Genomic DNA, 14627 nt, shown 5'->3' with positions numbered 1-14627 from the left:
TGACATTAGGCTTTAAAAGACAATTGTTGACATGAGTAACAGCAAGCCTACTGAAAAAAATGGCTAACCATCTAAGTTAAGCAAAAACTTCGCGAACATTTTAGTAAAAAAGTTTTAATATCTATGAGTGATATTAGTTTTAGTTTGAGTAAACTTGAAATGCTTGGTATTGTTAATAACTACTTGATTTGTACAAATCAATTGTGTTTTGATAGAAACAAAGTTAAAAAAATTGTGTATAGAATAAGCAAAACTCCGTCTTTTATAAAATACTATTTAATTTTTTGAACAATAAATAATGGCCAATTGCTTTTAACAGTGCCGACGACACGGGTTTTGAAGTGGGGGGAGGGGGGCACAATCGTCTAATCTTAAAAAAAGTCATCTATATCTAGAATTTTCTAATAAAAAAATAAATAATAATAATTCTTTATAAAAAAAACTGGGAAAGGAAGGGGGTGGGGGGAAAGCATACATGATCCCTGGCCCCCCGTGTCGTCGGCTCTTTCTAACTCTGGATAGATCAAACAGCATTACCTATGGTGTCACGTTATCTGATTGGACTGAAAAACCTGCCTTTGTCGAAGGGTTAAAAACGGCATTTTTTTCTCATTGCCAATAGCTTGAAGGTTCCAAAGTGTATTTCCCGCGTTCTTTTATCATTTAATAACGATCATTATATATATTTATATATATATTTTTTTATTATTATAATTGTATTTTAAATATTGTAACAAAATGATTATTTAAAATGTAATAAAAAGAACAAAAAAATTAAAAATAAAATTAAAAAAAATATAAAAATTATATTATAATTATATATAATTAAAAAAAAATACATACGCATTTTAAACTAAAATTTATAATAAAAGCAGATAAACTTACATTTAGAGAATTTTTGCACTGTAGTATCAGGACTTGCTTCTCTAATGTGCAAACAATTGTGATATATTGCACTTATCGTTCTAAAATTGGTATTAAAAAACAAATACAAACGATTGCACACTCCAATCTTTAATATAGAAATTGAAGCATTTAGTTAAGAATATTAAATATAACACCAATTTTGAAAAATTATTAAAAAGCTTGCATAGATGAGCTAAATTTAAAAAAACAACCTGATTCTTGAAGTTTAGAACTTGAAGACTGTGCATCACTTTATCTCTTTAGTTCTTTACCCAGTAAACACGCTTTAGTTGGTCCAACTGACGGGCCAGTATTGGCTATAGTTGGCTAACTGAACAGTTAGCAGTTAATGGTCAGTTAATGGTCGGTTCATGGTCAGTTGTTCAACGTTCGGTTAATGGTCGTCACGGAATGCCAACATTGATATTCCGTGCCGACCATTAACCGACTATATACCGCGTGTTTTTGAATCATTAAAGTTTCCCGTAAGTTTTATAAATGTACTTATAATCATTTTTATGTAAATGTTTAGTCGTGTGGTCTAAGTGAATAGAGTTAGTTTAATTTGAAGCAATTCATCTTTTTTTTTTTTTTTCAACCGCTTTTTTACTTTTTAATTAAACTTTTAAACTCAATCTCTCCTTCACTTTTTAATATAACCGTTTCGCTGGTAAGTACAAATATTTTACTTTTATCCATTAGTTACACATTCACATAATGACATAAAATATGTCAGACATATTTTCTATCGACATATTTTGACATAATTTTATATCTGAATTATTTGCTGTTTGATATTCTTGAAGAAAAAATCAATCTAACAAATTTATTGTGCATTTCAGCTTAATTTACAGAGTTAAGAATAATTTATTGAATGAATCAACTGTTAATTAAAAATAACTGAAAATGTTTTTTTATTTATTATTTTAATCAAAAGAATAATTTTAAGTTTAATCAACTAATAAAAACCATTTTCAGTAATAAAAACTCAGCTTGAGATGGTTTTTTACATTCTAATAAGGGAAAGCGCCAATACTAATCCATACTAATCAATACTATCAAATGATGCATCAATACTAGTTGATACTATCTAATAATACATCGCTAAAAATAGTTTGTCAATACTATCAAATGATACATCGCTAAAAAGGGCGGAAAAAGACCTTTAAGCAAACAACTTATGTTTGCTTATAGGGTTTAAAGTAAAAGTTTTATGAAGGATAATTGATTGCAAAAAAGCAACAACTTTGTTAAACTATTTTTACTTAACTCTGTAAATTAAGCTGAAATGCGCAATAAATTTGTTAGATTGATTTTTTCTTTAAGAATATCAAACAGCAAATAATTCAAATATAAAATTATGTCAAAATATGTCGATAAAAAATATGTCTAACATATTTTATGTCAGCAGAAAATAATTCAGACATAAAGTTATGTAAAAATATGTCGATAAAAAATATGTCTGACATGTTTTATGTCAGCAGAGAATAATTCAGACATAAAAATGTCAAAATATGTCGATAGAAAATATGTAGACCATATTTTATGTCGGCAGAAAATATGTCTCAGACATATTTGACAGATAACAACCTTGTGTGCGTATATAGTAGTTTGTTTACGTGTGTATTTCTGTATATAATTTTGTCAATATCTATTAAATTGACTAACAAATTACTGAAAACTGTAAAATTATATGTAAAAAGATTTAATATAAATATTTGCAGTATTTTACAATTTTTTCTTGATTTAATGAGGTTATTGATTAATAAAAGACAAAAAGTAAGAAATTTTTTTTTTTCTAAATTTGAACTAAAGTTAGCAATAAAAATAAAGAACTAATGATTTTGAGATCATAAGTCCACCGCTATGTTTAAATAAGTGCGTTTAAGCCGTAGCGCAGCGCTTAGCGCGTTTACCTCAAAAGCAAGAGATCTGTTGTTTAAATTTATTTATTTTCAAATTGCCTAACAATTTTTCAGACTTTTTATTTAGATACTAGATCAGATAAGGTGGATTGACCACTTAGTTCCATACTAAATTAGGCATAATTTAACTTTCGTTAGTTAAAGTGATTAAAAATACACAACTCGTACCGAGATTAGATTTGGCAAAACTTGTTTTGCCTAATGCATGAAAAAGCCATTATGCCTAATTATTGTTTGTAACACTTCCGCGCTTATTGTAGTTAAATTTTTATAAAGCAACCCCGAAACCTTGAATAATAAAAAATGCCCATTGGAATTTTAAAATGTAAAGTAAATTACATCCTAATAGTTATATAATATTTCTCCTAAGGCGGCCACCTAATGTGCCGGACCCTAGATCCGCCCCTGAATCTAGCCTTTGTATTATGACCTGAAAGCTTGTACACTTACTCTTAACGCTACTTTATATTATTTAACAGATAGGTTTTTTTTTAAATATAAAACTAAATGATGCATTATGAGTATTTTCGAAGATATTCCTCAACTTTTCATTATTTTCTGACATTTTAGTGAGATCTTACTCATAAAACAAGCATTCATAAATCATCAACAAAAATCTATGTGTTAAATGAATTTAATAGGTCTTTTGAGCAAGTACTGAAACTTTCAAATCAAATGGACATTGCTAACTTGAGAAAATGCGTTTTAAAGTTTAAGAGAAAACGAATAAACGCGAACTAAGATAAAAATCTTTCAAAAATTCTAGGTATATTATTTACAAATTTATTTAATATCCTCTGAAAACATTAATGTAATTCTTTATAAAGTCATAAATGAATGTCATAAATGACACGATTTTTCTTTCTCATTATCTAGGTGAGCGTTTTGTATAGCTTTAAATGTTTGTCTTTTATTTTTCTTTTTAATGACTTACACCTTATTTTAAAGCAATCTTTTTTTTATTTTAAAAAGTTGTTAAAATGTTTAAAACCACTAATAACATCCTTTGTACCATTATTATTTTAAGTCAAAATAGTTAAATATGTTCCCATTTCTTGTGTTGATTTAGAAACAAAACTATTTTTGGTTCACAAGCTTAAATTGGGGCCAATTTTGATTATACTATATGGGTATGAAATCCTGTTGCTCGTCTCCATACTGCCTAAAAGTAAGTAAAAATACCAAGTAAAGAATAAAATCTCGATTCGTATACCATAGAAGAATGTGAAAATGCAAAATTCTCATATAAAGTCCTTTTCCTGGTCTAGTTTTCTATTTTTAAACAGAAACGAGTATTCTATGACGTTTTTCATAGGTTATAACGATCTTGGATACTCGAAATACTTTGATCAGACGTTCAATATTTTGTGTATTGCATGGAATATAAGAAACTTTAAGAGTGCCATTTGTAACTTTGATGAAGAGTTCTTTATTGTTCACATCAAATAAACTTGAAGAAGGAGAGAAACCAATAATTCATTCTTTTTTCTTAATCATTGCTCTGCCAGGAAAGAGTTAGTGTTGATGGCAAAACATGGCATGCTTTTGCGTTCTTTGGATGAATTTTGCCTTCTTTACAAATTTTCTGCCTGAATCATTTCCTTTCTTCTTTGTCAATCTAGCAAATGTGCATTTTACAATTACTCTTTTGATTGAGCCAAAATTCCCATTCCTTAAAAATAACATCGATGAAATAATAGTAATTTGACTAGTCGCTGATACCACGATAAACAGATTAACAAGGAAAAATGTCAAATACTTCATCAAACAAACCAAGTTGACACTGAAACGTATATGAATTTTTCTTTTCATCAACATATTTTCTCTATCATTTAGTATCTGAAACCAATTTATCTAAGCATTTCAGAATGCTGTTATATGAAATTGTTGACAACCCAGTCCTCAACTATATGTTCACCGAATCATAAGCCACTATTTTAATTATGCCTCTCATTGATGATTTTACATAGAGTTTACGAGTCTCAGGATTTTAAGCAGGTCATTGTGTGTCTGATGGATAGATAATGCTTAAATATTTCTGCTCTTGTCAGCGATTAATTTTTCCGGAAATTTACACAATTGGCTAAATACTGAGTGTTCTGTGCCAATTCTGGTTTCAATAAACTTTTCCTTAAAAGTTAGATAAGAATAAAAAAAGCATTCAAAAACCACATTTAAAATAAATAAATAACAAATGTCATGTTCTCCCGTGAACGTAAATATCAAGAGCCCATAAATAAATACTAAAACATTCAAGCAATTATGCAATGCGTTAAACTTTAACATAAACAACCAATACATATTCAAAGAATGCATTTTGTGAGTGATAAAGTAAAAATAAATACGGCAATAGAGTTAATGCAAAAAATTGAATTAATTCAATGTTTGAAATAGTGCATTCAAATTATTGGTGAACTCAAACTATTTAGAAAAGCATTATTTGGATAATTCAAACAAAAGTTGCAAAACCAAGATATTGAAGGAAGCTCAAATTTTTATCGTTTACTTATTAATATCATGTTATACTTTTTGTAGTAGCGACTATAAATTAAAAAAATGTAACCAACCCTAAAGTTTAGTGGTTAAGAACAATGATTTTTAAAAGAATTTAAGTTCAGAAAACGTAAAGGCAATGTCAAGTTTGCAAAGCTTGAAAATTGCAGTAAAATTGAGATTCATTTAGGGAGAAAATGCCCTAACAACCGAGTTAAGTATTTGTTCTCTCCGTTACTAAGAAAAAAAAGAGACTGTCTTAATAAAATGCTCAGGTGTTAAGATAAAATTTTTTTTTCTAAAACTGTGGACGAACGTTCTTTGATAAATTTGACACAAATCAAAAAATCAAAAAAATTTAAATTTTCCTTGTTTTTTTTTGAAGTTGTACCACCATGTCTTTAATTACTTATATTATAGTAAACTATTTTATAAGAAAGTAAGTTAGTAAAAGTATTAATAACAAGTTATAACATTTAGGAATTATTATGTCAATAATAATTTAAGTTTTATTACAAATTTATATAAAAATTAAAAAAAAAATTAATTTTTATAACTTTTTTGAAGATATTTTATTTTATATCTTTAACGTTTTTAGATTTTAGGCTAATAATATATTATCATCATTTATCATTACTTTATCAATTTTATTTTTTATGAATTTTTTGAGTTTTAAATTCTTTTTAATTTTAAGTTATGATTATAAATTTTTCATACCTGAATTTTTAATTTTTTTTTAAAGTTTTTTTTTGCTCTTGCCATCTTTAAATACTTTTTTCTTATTCTTTATCGATAAGTGAAGATTTTTCAAACATAAAAGAATCATATTGAACAGTCTTGCAGTTATTAACAGCATTCATTATATTAGATTGTAAGTAATGTAATTTTCGTAACATTACAATGCTTCATTGTATTGTCTCGAAAAAAATGAGAATTTTTAACAATAAAAAGGCAATACTAGAAAATAACTTAGACGCTATATTTTCAATATACAGTGCTTACGTATGAGCTGTTGGAACAAGTATGGTAATGCTTCTGTGACCCTTCTGTGAATGCTTCTGTGTCTTTACAAATTATTTAAACTCTCTCCTATTTTATGTGCCACCTGTATGAAATCTGACACAGTTTGCAAGACTCAATTTTTTTGTGCTCTAACAAAGTAAATTTTTAAATTTGTGAGAGCAAAGAAAATATTTAAAATTTTCAAATAAAGTACAAAAACTCTTGTACCTATAAGAGTGCTTAATATTAAATAAATAGGATTTATTTATAATATTTAAAGTGCCGGGGACCCGGTAATTTAGCGGTTTTATCGGGTACCCGGAATCGGCCATTTTGTTGATGTACCCGACACTGGGTATCTTTAAAAATATTTTCAATTGACATAACCTTTAAGTGCTGTAACTAGTAAATAATAAAAATAACAAAACAAATTTTGTTTTAGTGTTACTTTAAATTATGGAGAAATATTATTATTCAGATTAAAAAATAGTGTTTCAACTAAAAAACGTCTTGATAGCTTCAGAAGTTGATAATTCCTATGTACTAAATCTAGACTTGGCTCACTTAAATTACGTTTTCAAATATATTTTTGCTATATTATATTGCAAAACGTTGATAGCAGATAGTATTGCGAAAAGGAAACTGATTTATACATATATAAAAACCGTAAAGCAAAACGAAATAATTTCAGAATACGAAAAAAATAAAAAGAAAAAGAAAGAAAAAAAAAACAAGTAATTGCTTCTTTGTTATGCTTAGAATGCGAGAAAAGGATACATTTTTGGCAATTTTATTAGCAAAAAATGATTGAAAGATTAATACTTACGTTTTTAAATAAGGTTATTGCTAAATGATCGTTTACAATAAATAAACGCTAAAACCAACGACTTTTAATCAACATAGACGATTTTCAACTAAACATAGGCGATTTTCAACTAAACGTAGGCGACTTTCAACTAAACATAGGCGATTTTCAACAAAACATAGGCGATTTTCAAATAAAACTTTTTCCTTGATGTTTGGGAAGTCTGACGAGAAATCAATGGTTTTCGCAGGGCGACGACATGGTTTCTAAATTTGGGGGCACACTACTAATTTCGAAATAAAATTTCTCGATATCTTATAAAAATTGTCAATTTCTATAAAAAAAAAGCAAGTTGGATGACACAAAAAAAGTAAGGGGAGGGGCGTGTCCCCTCAAAAACAAGAGGGGGTGCGCTCTATCTTGTTTCTGAGGCGAGCAATCTACCACTGCGCCTTGGCTGCTAAAAACCATAATCAATATAAGTTAGCCCACATTTGACTATGTCTAGCTTCAACTAACTATGTAAAAAAAAAGAAATATTGCATAGTGCTAGGGGGTTTTAATTATTTTTTAGCCGTTTTTAAAAATCAAAATTCTGTTCGAACGAAGTATTCAATGAATTATTGTCGGAATAACTATTTCATTGTCTACTTTTTAATTATTAATAAGATAAAAAAAGATTTTATTTTTTTTATGATAAATTCTTTTTTAAATTTAAACTACATAAGATTGTTTTTTCTTGGAGTCAAGTATGTGCAAAACTGTTTTGGAGCATGAGTAATATTGCAATTTCCGATTAAACTTGGAGGTGGACAACCAGGTGTGCACTCAAACTTAAAATCTCGAATTAATCTAGAAAAGATAAAAAATAGTTCATTTTCAGCAACTGTTTTCCCTAAACAAACTCTTGTACCGGCTGAAAAAGGTAAGAAACTTGCGGCTTTACTTGGATCAAATTTCATGTCTTTGCCAATCCACCGATAAGGATTAAATTCGTTAGGATTTTCCCAGTAGTTAGTATCGTTATGAATCTGCCAATGATTAATCATGACTGTTGCATTTTCAGGAATACTATGTCCCATTAGAACTGTTTTTCTTGTAGTTTTGTGTGGTAATCCAAGAGGAACTATTGAAGATAAACGCAGACACTCTTTTAAAGAGGCTTTAACAAGATGCAAAGAATCTCGGTCATTTAAACATGGGTACCGGTTTTCACCAATAACTGTTGTAATTTCTATAAAAATTTCTTGCTGATATTCGGGATAATGCATCATATATAGAATTAACCACAATAAAGATGTTAATACGGTCTCACTACCCGTAATAAATAAATCCCCAATAACAGGCACTAAATGTTCATCAACATTTTTATATTTTTGTTTGACAGCTTTTTTATTAGAAAAATTTATAATAGAATCAGTAAAATGTCGAATGTTGTTTTCATCAAATGTTTTTTTATGCTTTTTCAACTGATCGTTTAAAAAAAGAATATATTTTGAAAGTGAAATTCTCAGTTTTTTTATTGGAGAAAATGGCAAAAATCGCAACCACGGCAAAAATCCGACAGCAGTTGTATTTGACAACCCATCAACTATATCGTTTATAGTTGTAAGAACCTCTTTAAATTCTGGATCTGAATACTGGTATCTTTCCCCAAAAACGATGTAACAAATCACGTTTATAATTGCAGCACCTACATGAAAAAAATTGTAAGCAATAAATTTTACAAATTAAAATTTTTCCCCAAAATTATAAATTTCCAGCATTTCATAAAAGGATTTAGAAATACTTTACTTAATATTTATTTATATAAAAACAACTAAGTGAGGGATTGTCCATAAATTACGCAACGCTAAACTTCACTAATAAACAAAAATAAAAAAAATAAAATGTTTTGCCTCGCAGACCCTTAAGTTAAACAAAAAATCAAAATAGCGCATCAAGTTTAGTGAAAATTGCCGTTATATATTTAGCTCTTTTACCATTGTTTTAAAAATAAACTTAGCGTTGCGTAATTTATGGACGACCCCTAAATATTAATGTTTATGCAGTGGGTAGATTTCTGGCTCAGAACAAGAGGTTCTAGGTTCGATTATGGATCTTGCCCAATAAACAACATTGGAAAAGGAAGAAGTCGTACCTTACCAGTGTATCTGTTGCTTATTTCTGATTACTAGTTAATCTTTGCTTTTATTCTTTGATAACCAGTGTAGTTGCTGGTTATCTTTGAATATCAGTGTTGCTGTTGTTATTGTTTGATAACCAATGTTGTTGCTGGTAATCTTTAATTACCAGTGTAGTTGCTTTTAATCTTTGAATACCATTGTTGTTGTTCTTAATTTTAATTACCAGTGTAGTTATTATTAATCTTTGATTACCAGTGTAGTTGTTATTAGTTATTAATTACCAGCGAAGTTGCTGTTAATCTTTGATTACTAATGTAGTTCTTATTATTCTTTGATTACCAGTAGAGCTTTTATTAATCTTTCATTACCAAAGGGGGGAATGTTACTTTGTAAAAAAAAGTTTTAACATGATAGCAGTATGAGCATTTAAATAAAAAAATAAATGACTAATGATGTATTATTATTTAAATGACGTAGGTATTAATATACACGTTTTTTTCTAAATGTAAATTCTAAATGTAAATGCTTTTTTTTTCTTATAATTGTGAACAATTATAAGAAGCCCCACAATCGAAATTTGAAGCCAATTTTAACAAAAGAAGATTATGCTTTATTTATGATGGGATTACAAGGATCTAATTTTAGCTGCTTCCGAGAAACCAAGCTGTTAATTCGAATTTCAAATCTTTCTACTACCAAAATTAAACAAAGAAATAACAAAAACTCCCTGAACTGTCAAATTGCGAAGACATCGTGTTCCATGTCTTCGCAATTAAATATGTCAAATAAAGGTACTTATAAAAAAATTGCATTAAATCTCTCATCGTTCAAAAGTGTCATAACAGTTGTCGTTTGAACGCTGAGAGATTATAGTATGAACCTTTTAATAAACTTATAATGAAATAGTTAAAATTTTAAAAACATTAAGCAAACACCAAGCAATTTTTAAATCTTTTATACTTTTAGATAATCCAAACAAGATTTTTTTTATATGAAACAAAGCAAGTTGTTTTATTTTGTGTGCATTATTCATTTTTGCACACAAAATGATCATCATCATCTCTATCTTTTGTTTGTTTCTTACTTTATTACATAATTTAAAGTATATTTACCACATTCAGTTTTTAGCTCTACGGAATTTTTTGATTTCTTTAAAAGTCTTTTATGTAGCTCTTCACTTTCTTTAGTAAGTATCTTTTCAAAACGTTCATGTCCTTCTCCATAAATTTTCAATGAAGAATGACCAACTTTACGCAAAACTTTCCAGAAGGAACCATAGTCCATAAATGCAATGCCTTTGTAACCACTTGAAACTAATTGAATTAAATAAGATTTTGGTCTACCTGCAAATACGGATGCTTTTTGAACTAGTGCTTCTCTAGTTGTAGTAATGTCAGAAATTATAACAACTCTTTGCAATCCTAAACTTATGCTAAAGACTGCTCCATACTTTTTTGAGTATGCAGCAAGTATTTTATGTGGTTCTGCTCCTAATAAGTGCAAGTTACCAAAGATTGGTATTGGAAAAGGTCCGAGAGGATACTTCCTGCATTCCAACAAGTGCATAGAATAAGAACCAAAAATATATAGCAAAATCGGAATTATCAATCCACAGATAATTGCATACCACATGGTTCATCAATCTATTTATTAAAAGGAGAATATATATATATATATATATATATATATATATATATATATATATATATATATATATATATATATATATATGTGTGTGTGTTTGTGTGTGTGTGTGTATATATATATAAATATGTATTGATATTTTTGTTAAAAAGATTAAAAATATATGTTAAAAATAGCATATGTTTGTGAGACAATCGTCAATTTTTAAACATTTTATTCAAAAATTAGTTTACATTAATTGATAAAAGCGAGATACCGACGGAAATATATAAGCGAAGCATCGACGGAAACAGAACTTTTGTAAAGTAAGTAATGCAATAACAATATTGGTTATTCTTATTTCTTCTTAACAATACCATTAAAAAAAGAATATTAAAACAAGATAATCCAAGATATAGGTATCTAAGATATCTTAAGATTAACAATAAACTAATCTAATTTTATAACGTTATAAATAAACTTTATAAATTCCATAATATTAGAAGAAAATGTTTTGAGTTCTACACCACATTAGATTTTATAAATCTGTTTAAAGTTTTTGATGCACAAGTTTAAAAAAAAACTTTTTCTTGTAAAAAGCAATAAATTGTAAAGGGATCAATGTAAAGACAACAAGAACCACAATCAATTGTGGGATTTCTTTTGTGACTCTTTTTTGCAACTCTTTGAGTCCCAATTGAACATAAATAGTTTATGCAAAGACTTTAATAAGTTTGACGCTAATTGAAAACTTACAAGTTTGTATAAAAATTTATCATCCCCAGCTGACACACAAAGTTGTATTAACGTTAAAACATTAATATAACGTTAATAGAACGTTTTGCGTCTGCTGGGTGTATGTTTTAATATACGATTATTTTATTATATATTTTAAATATATACAAAAACTTAACCTTATTATATATATTCTTTTGGTTTTGGTTGAATATTTAAGGACTTTAAAGGGAAAAGTGTCGCAACCCTAAAAGTCTTAAATGCTAAAAACTATCCTGATGTAGTTTTTAGTATTTTAGCCAACGCAAAGTTTAATAAATCTACAAAAATAAATCATTAAGTAGATATATCTGTTCTCAAATGGTATTCAAAACAAAAAAAATACTTTCTTATTTAATAAGAATTAAAAAAAAAAGGACTCGGGAAAAAAAAACTACGACACTAATATATTACGAAAATAGTTACTGAAATACCTAGTTAAACAACTTTACATTGAAATACTCATGAAATATTGTTGCAATCGCGTAGGTAAACGCTGTACAAAAATTAAATAAACGGGTTTTTTTAGTTTATAATATTTAATAATTTTACAATAACCTGAAAAAAATCAACAAGAAATTTTAAAATCTACATTACATACCAATCTACATACAAGAAATTTTCAAATCTTCAATAAATATGAAATAAAAATAAATATATTAACTTATTTATAGTTATTGACATCCCTTATTTGAATAGTTACTGACATCCCTTATTTATGGTTCAGATAAATAGCAATATATTTTCATGAATTGCAATAAAGAAGAAATGCGAACAAAGTTGAATGTTATAACGAAACAACTTTGATAGTATTTTCTTTCTAATATATATATATGTATATATATATATATATATATATATATATATATATATATATATATATATATATATATATATATATATATATATATATATGTATATATATATATATATACATACATATATATATATATATATATATATATATATATATATATATATATATATATATATATATATATATATATATATATATATATTGCTTTGAGCTTTCACATTTTTATTAATGGATTTTTTTATGAAATATTTTGCTTAACAAGAAGATGTCACAAATAAGTTAAAAACTTTTTAAATTAATTAACGATTTTAAGGTTGTCAATAAACAGTCGTTCAATTATACTGAGTATAAGAACACATCATACTTTTAAAACTTTAGATTTTCAGGTCGGGAATTATTTTTATAAAACCACTATATTAACTTACGAAAAAACAAATTAAAAAAATTTTTTTTTTGATCAATGGGGAATCGGACTTTTTGGTAAGATAAAACAATAAAGGCCGAAAAATTTATTTCTTTAACTATTGAAAAATCTGAATCTGTGTAGATTTTATTTTAATTAAATATTATACATAAGATGTAAGATTTTTTTATGCGTTACCATAGATGGAAGATAAATAATTTTTTTTTGAAAAAAAAAAATATCTTAGTTAGGCGAAGATATGGATTCTGAAAACAGTAGATTTAAAAAACATGTTTTACTTTTTTAAAAACAGCTGTAAACAGCCGGTTTGCTATTTTTTAAATTAAAAGAATTTTTTTTAGATAAGACAATTTTAGGCAACAATCTAAATCGTTATATAAAAAATAGAATCATTTGTATTTTAAAAATAAAAATGCTGATAACAATTTAAACGAAAGGCCTTTGAAAAACAGTAAATTCAGCCAACTAAAGTTATCATGCCAAAAAACTGCTCCCGGTGATTCATTTTTCTTGCTCTTCTTGTAGAACTAAAATTTCATTTGCATTTTTACCAGTAGTTACATTAATAATTTTGACATTACTGATGCTAAAAACGTCAAGATGTCATCATGCTTTCAAAAGTTATTGAACCTTTGGATGGCGTTGTTGCTGAGTTCTTAAGGCTTCGCAATAAATTCATGACATCTTTATTCTAGCGTTTATTGGTTCTAATCCTAAAAACAGCTTCTTTCTAATTTCACTATTTATGAATTATAACATCGTGTCAGCGCTAAACAGTTTTGCATCTTCACTGCTAAGAGTCTTCAGAGTTTAACAGTTTTCATTGTCTCAAGTAAATCTTTTAAGACATAATTGAAAAATTATTATTGACTAAATTTAAATATAATGCTTTAAAATCTAATAAATTTTTTTGAGTTGCTCTTTTTTTTATCAATGGCTCAATCATTATTTGTATTGTATTCCAGCGAGTTTTTACATTGAGTTGAAGCTCTACTTCTTTCCTGAAAGAAGATAAAAATGATTTCTTTTCCAAAAGAACTTTGACTGTTTTGTTGAAAAACGTGATTTTGAACAGTTTGTTTTTTGATGTATTTTATCAACTTGGATGATTCGTAAAAAAATCTTAAATAATCATCAAGTACAAAACTGCAGTCTTATCATCAAGTAGAAGACTGCAGTCTTATCATCAAGTAGAAGACTGCAGTCTTATCATCAAGTAGAATACTACAGTCTTATTATCAATTTGAATACTACAGTCTTATCATCAAGTAGAATACTGCACTCATCAAGCCCGGTTATCATCAAGCCCGTTTCCTTTTCAATTTTCTGATTACATTCCATACCACTTAAGACACTTGCTTTTCTTTTATATATATTTTCTTTAGTGCTGAAGACTATTTGTTTGCCCAAAAAATATTCCAATTATTGATATAACAGTGAATGAATAAATAATATATATTTTTTAAGCAAGTTTTATTTAGAAGATGTTTTATTTTAGGCTTGATTCCGATTGACTTGGAGATTTTATTTTTGATATGCAAAATATGATTTTTACAATTAGGATTTTTTTGAAAAATTTATTTTTAGCATTTTCATTAAATCGACTCTTTCCATACCAATTTTTTTTTGACCATACTCAGGAGAAGCTGAAGTTGTAAATTATTAGTGTTAGAGTTTATGATATAAAACACGTTTGGTTTTGAGTATGTTTAAGGAAAGTTTATTAGCTTTG

General features: G+C 27.2%; 1 protein-coding gene across 1 annotated transcript; it reads right to left on the bottom strand.

The window, feature by feature from the left end:
- Positions 1 to 7850: 7850 nt before the first annotated feature.
- LOC100212526 (steroid 17-alpha-hydroxylase/17,20 lyase) lies at positions 7851 to 10909 on the bottom strand. The gene is made up of 2 exons (XM_065794484.1): positions 10370 to 10909; positions 7851 to 8824 (listed from the first exon to the last, which is right to left on the bottom strand). The coding sequence occupies exons 1-2, from the start codon at positions 10887 to 10889 to the stop codon at positions 7851 to 7853; spliced, it is 1494 nt and encodes a 497-aa protein (XP_065650556.1). The 5' UTR covers positions 10890 to 10909.
- Positions 10910 to 14627: the final 3718 nt, after the last annotated feature.

Source organism: Hydra vulgaris, chromosome 03 (genome assembly GCF_038396675.1).
Source record: "Hydra vulgaris chromosome 03, alternate assembly HydraT2T_AEP".
Lineage (NCBI taxonomy): Eukaryota > Metazoa > Cnidaria > Hydrozoa > Anthoathecata > Hydridae > Hydra > Hydra vulgaris.
The sequence above is the reverse complement of the archived record's forward strand: the minus strand, read 5'-3'. Positions and strand labels throughout refer to the sequence as shown.